The 6,010-nt window shown below is 35.6% G+C and overlaps 1 protein-coding gene across 1 annotated transcript; it reads left to right on the top strand.

The window, feature by feature from the left end:
* The first annotated feature begins 778 nt into the window (after window positions 1-778).
* Window positions 779-5,770, top strand: LOC144565829 (S-adenosyl-L-methionine-dependent methyltransferases superfamily protein). The gene is made up of 10 exons (XM_078315677.1): window positions 779-972; window positions 1,138-1,307; window positions 1,674-1,818; window positions 2,093-2,183; window positions 2,595-2,786; window positions 3,483-3,703; window positions 4,042-4,173; window positions 4,488-4,555; window positions 4,976-5,037; window positions 5,451-5,770. The coding sequence occupies exons 1-10, from the start codon at window positions 802-804 to the stop codon at window positions 5,579-5,581; spliced, it is 1,383 nt and encodes a 460-aa protein (XP_078171803.1). The 5' UTR covers window positions 779-801; the 3' UTR covers window positions 5,582-5,770.
* The last annotated feature ends 240 nt before the right edge of the window (window positions 5,771-6,010 follow it).

The raw sequence follows: 6,010 nt of genomic DNA on the forward strand, positions 1-6,010 counted from the left end.
TCACATCGTTCTTTGTTTAATATATTAAAAAAAATTGATTGAATTTTAAATTTGTAACCTTCTACATAAAACATAGTGTATTAATTACTAGATTAAAACTGTTTCTCAGAAAATAAGACCAAATGTTGGAATTGTAAGGTTAACTTTAATAATGTAGTGCTTTCTGTTATTTATTTTTGACACATGTAATTTACAATGTAATAATATTTTATACTTCTAGATGTTCAAGTCTAAAACAAGTTAATAAGTTAATAATATCTTCTGAATGATAAATTGTGGTCTCAAATCTCTGATGGAGATCCTTAGTAGCATTGTAGCATAAAACAACATCTTCCGAATGAGAGATTTGGTTTCAAAATCTATATAAAAGTCCTTGTGAACATTAGAATTTGAATAATATGTTTCACTTTCACATAATTCTATAACCAACCCCCTCATTGAGTCCTATATGGATCACCTCAGGTACCTACCACATGTGAACTGTAAAATTGGCCGACTTATGTGGGAGTCCGCATCTTCTGCATTAAATCAAAAAAAAAAAATCTTTTGAGTTTATTGCATCTCGGCCATCTGATCAGGATCGGAGCCAATCCGGATCACACCTATAATGCACGGGCTCTTTAATATTAGTGCGGATTTCAATCGGACGGTCCAGATCTATTAATGCACATTCCGTTAATGCAGAGGATACGAATTCCATTTTATGTGGTACCTGAGACGATACGGACTCCCATTGAGTCCAGTACAGTACAGTACAAGGTAAAGTAGGTAACCCAACAGGCCACCAAATCTGCGACAGCGATGTTGGTTGCATCGTTTCAGCCCCGCTCCGTATTTTGTACGGCTTACTCCCAATACACCCAAAATTTCCTCACAGGAGCTAGCGACAAGTGGGAGAAGAAGGGCAGCCGCAGCAGCCGCCGCCGCCGCCGCCGCTCTCCGCCCTCACCGACCTGCTTTCCTCACAGGACGGTATTTAATCCACGCTAATTTCCCTCTCTAAATCTTACTTGCTCTTTAGCCTTTGTAATTTGTATTCGTAGAGGCACATATCTCTTAATGCAGTAACCTCAATCAATTTTATCCCTTTCACAATTATTTATTTATTGTGATGCGAATGTTGTTTCATATTATCAGAGTACATTAAAAATGGAAATGCAAAATTGTTCCACCGATGAAGCCTCTTCTATATCGCAACCTAACACGGCTGATTTCCCGCTGCCGGTTGCATTTCTCGAGTTTCTCGAAGAAAATGATCTGGACCCTTCCATTTACTCCTTGGCTAACTCTATACCTCGGTATATTAGGTAACTACACAAAATTTTACTTTCTTTTTCTATTCTCTACACAAATTTCACTTGTTAATTACACAATTGCACTTATCATGCTATTTACCTGTTCTAGGCCTGACTAGCATGGTATCAGGTTGCTCTGTGTACCAATCAAAATGGCAATTTTCTGTAACTTCTATTAGCCAGATATTAATAATCAAGTTTAAGCTATCTTTGGTTAATACATGCAGACAATAGACCAAACTTTACCCATGCTCGATCTTCATTAAAACCTTGATATTATATATTATTTTCTCCTCGTCTTCTTAATCCGACGCTTCTTATATTATTGATAGTGCTGGTGCCAATCTTAACTTTGTATTATTCTTTCTGAAACTCAAGAGTAAAGCCAGAATTTGAATCTGAAATTGGCGCGATTGAATCTGAGTTAAATTGCAAGCTTGAGAAGGTCATTTGGCTTCCTAGTTTCTACTCGATCCCTCCTCAAATTCAGATTGCTGGTGCTCAATCATACCAGCTAGGTAAGGTGAGATGGCCATTTTTATCATAAAGCAAGAATTGTTGTATGTGTACTGGTCCTAGGCGGCTTTCACCTGTATCATAAAAGAAATAAAGTTAAGTAACAGAAATGAGTATGGGATTTGAGCTGTGCTGGATAACTGACATTATCATATTCGACTTCATTAGTATACCTGACCTCTGAGAAATATCACAATGTACTGTGGTTTAGAATGCTGTTTTTCTTTAATTTATGTACTTGATGTTTAATTTATGTTCATTTAATGTAAAATAATATGCAGATATATGGCATGGATGCAGCCTCTGGTGCGGCTGTGTTAGCCTTAAATGTCTCGCCAGGAGACCATGTTCTTGATCTTTGTGCTGCTCCTGGTATTTATATCTTCATATTAGATAACTTATTGATACTGTACCAGCCTTTTAGCAGGACTATGTCCTTTTTCCATTTTTGTATGCATTTGTGTTGTGTGTGTGATTTTTTTTTTGGGGGGGGGGGGGAGTACCGGGGAGGAATTCACTATATATTGTTACAGCCCCAACTTATATATGTACTGACCATACCAAGCTGGTATACTTATTTATTCTAATTCTAAGATTATACATTTTCTTATTGATTTGGATTGTTGGTGGTGGTGGATTGGGAATAATAGGGATTTTTAAACCTGAGGTTGATGTAAAAAAAAGACTGCAAACATTCAAATACACACAAGTGTTAAAATTAAACCAGCAACTCAGCATATTGTTTCTGATCTGTACCTAAGTGGTTAGTTTCTTCATCATCAGGTGCAAAGCTATGCATGCTATGTGAAATGCTCGGCGGGAATGGGTCGCTGACAGGTGTCGATGTCGCAAGGCACCGATTAGCTGCGTGTCGCACCATGTTGAGGAAATATTCCCTTGGAGATGTATGTCGCCTCTTTGTTTGTGATGGGACCTCATTTTCTGTTTTACCTTTCAGATCTAATTATGAATCAGGTATTGTCGTTTCCACTATTTGGTTTGCACCAATAATATTGATTGAGAATTCACTTTTGACTGCTATAAGTACTATCTAACTGGCTTCTGAGAATTTGGGCCACATTGTGATTTAAGAGTGCTAAAATATTAATCAGCTATTGCCTTTCAGGTCGAAGTATGAATCAGGTATTGCCCTTCCCACTGGTTAGTTTGCACCAATAGCACCATGTACTCACTGAGGATTTCACCTTGGACTGCTAAAGTAGATTTTAAGCAGCAGCTGAGGATTTTGGCCTTGTGATTTAAGTGTAATGAATTTAATAGAACTGTGGGTTTCGGATCGACCTATATGGACTGAAACTAAAACTATGATACAATGTACTGGTAGGATAGCATGTGATACCAACTGAAATCAATGGTTTTTTATTATTACTATTTTTTCCTGTGGGTTTCGGATCGACCTATATGGACTGAAACTAAAACTATGATACAATGTGGTAGGATAGCATGTGATACCAACTGAAATCGATGGTTTTTTTATTATTACTATTTTTTCTTACCCCAATTACAAGAAAAAAACCCAATAAAACCAGAAGTATCAAATTTTGTGATTATACTGTACATGAATATGGTAATCAATGCAACTGGTATGGCACCAACAAATTTATACACCACAACTGATTTGTTCTGTTATTTTACTGAAATCTGGCACAGATCCTGATGTGACTGGAGTTAAATTTGGGGATTGGACTGACAAAAAATCAAGGAAAGAAAAGAGGAGAGACAGGAGAGCAAGAGAGAGGAATGACTCCAAGCCTAATCCAGAGCCCGAATTGCTATTCTATGGTAGAAACTCCGGAGTAGCTGGGCTAAGTAAGAGCGAGCTATTCCGTCCCATCAAGGATGATGAACCGTGTACCTCAGGCTATGATAAAGTATGTGAGAGAGCATTATAAATACTGGGTCTGCGGTTGTTACTAGGGCTTGTAAGGACTGGTATGCCTCTTGGCAGTACCATCAATTTGATTACAATGTGAAGAACTTTGTCTAGTTTGAGTTCTGTTTATTCTTCACTCATCCAGTTGAGGTTAAATTGAGGATAAATAGGGTTATATGGAGGCTTAGTATTTGTGAAAATTGTGTTGAGTGTTTAACTGAAGCTTAATCATGCTAAATATTTCTTCTGAGCCTCACTTGAATATCTGAATGCAGCTTTGGTATTTTGCCTTCTATCAAAATTTAAATTTGGTCCCGGTTGAAAATTGTATTTCAGGTCCTGGTGGATGCTGAATGTACTCATGATGGATCAATTAAACACATAACAAAATTTGAATCGTGGGGCTGGAAGACATTGGAAAGACGTGTGCTTGATGCTGAAAGAACTGATGATTTGTTTAATCTTCAGGTTATCCTTCTCTTTTTCAAAATCAACTTCAGATGTGAGAAATTTTGTCTTCTTTTATTTTTATGAGTTGGATTCTAAGTGAGAAATTTCCATAAATATCGCCTTAACACATCAAAACATTCCATCCTTGCAAAATTGTCTTATTGAACTAACTTCTAATATTCATATGGGGCTTTGCAAAAGGAAAATTCTCCATTAAATCAGGTATCATTGCCAGTGTATTAAGTTGCAATAATGTGAATAAATTGGTAATCTAAACAAACATATGTTTTAATTTTTATTTAAATTCTTTTCATTCCTGTTTGGTTTTTCAGTTGCGGCTACTCACGAATGGTTTCAAATTATTGAAAACTGCTGGCACTCTCGTGTATAGCACATGCAGGTTAGGTGTTTCATCTCACTTGAAGATTTGCTGTTGTTGCTGTTTATAGTACAGTATTGGACAGATGGCACAAATAAAATGCCCGTGACAATATAGACCCTGCAAGAGCTGCCTGTCCCAGCCCAAAAAAAAAAAACATTGTTTGATTCTTTGGTCAGATATTTATGTTAATTATTTGTTCTACGAAACCTCAATTGAGTCCAAAACAGCCCAAAAAGAAGAAAATGAATTACAATGATGAAAAGTAAGTTTGTTTGATATCAAGATATCAACCGGTATCAATCATTTACAAGTCATGTGATTGGAAACACTACAGCAACTGAAGATTTAAAAAAATTGTAGCAGTGCATAGTAAAAGTAAATTTTTTTTATCTCTTTTCTTTCATTTTAATTGTTTATTGAATTGGATGCCTTGAGCAGTTTAACAGTTGCCCAAAATGAAGATGTCATAGAGCGCTTTCTTTCTCTCAATCCTTTAGCTGGTAATTCATTATTCTTTTGTATGATAATGAAGAAAATTTTACATATAGGACCTGTTATTTTAGAAAATGTATCTTGCATGAAAAATGACAAGACATCCCAAGGCAAATATGTCAATTGCCCGAATTTTTTCTTACTGCTCAAATCCATAAATAGTCAAAGAAACTATGTACATGACCAAAATGTCCAATTGAAAGAAAATGTCCTAGAGTTGTTATACCCAAAGGTCGAGAGTTCGATTCCCTCTCACGAACCTTGGTAGCTACTACCAAGTTTTCAAAAAAAAGAAAGAAATACACTTGGTGTTGTAAAAGTAAATGAACTGTTGGTTGTTATTGGCAAATCTTTGTTTTTAAATTTCATAGCACAGCCTATTTTTTTTTCTAAGTTGATGTTTTCATTCTGTAATTCATAGAGTTACAAGAGGTGAATACCTCCGATAAATGGCCCTGCAAGCCGGGACGAATCCCCAAGACCCTTCGTTTCGACCCTGCCACTTCACAAACTAGTGGGCTTTTTATTGCCAAAATTTCTAAATTACTTTAGAATTTTTTTGTATTTTTATTGCCAAATTCCTTGAGAAATTTTGTGTTTTAAATAGTTCTTCTAGCTTATTATTATTATTTTTTCTATTTGTGAACTTGAACATTTTGTCCTACTCCCAGTTTGTCTGCTTGAATTTTTTTTCTTGCTTTTTTCAAAATGAAATGTAGTAGCAGCAGTTTTCTTTCACTTGTCTAACCTCGCATTAATTGATCCATATTTGTAGTTACCTGAAATATGTGATCAATTAAACTATAAGAAAGAGGAAAGTTTCTCTTACAGAACCCCCAAAAAAAAAAAATGTTGAAATATGAATGTATTAAAATTAACTTAAAAACTTGCACATTTGACTGTTTGACTTGATATCAAAGAAATTCAAAAAGTTATAAATTTTACATGTAAACGCATAACTAATGAAGTAGATCGGTTTGA

The sequence above is a fragment of the Carex rostrata genome, chromosome 14, assembly GCF_964058835.1.
Source record: "Carex rostrata chromosome 14, lpCarRost1.2, whole genome shotgun sequence".
Taxonomy (NCBI): domain Eukaryota; kingdom Viridiplantae; phylum Streptophyta; class Magnoliopsida; order Poales; family Cyperaceae; genus Carex; species Carex rostrata.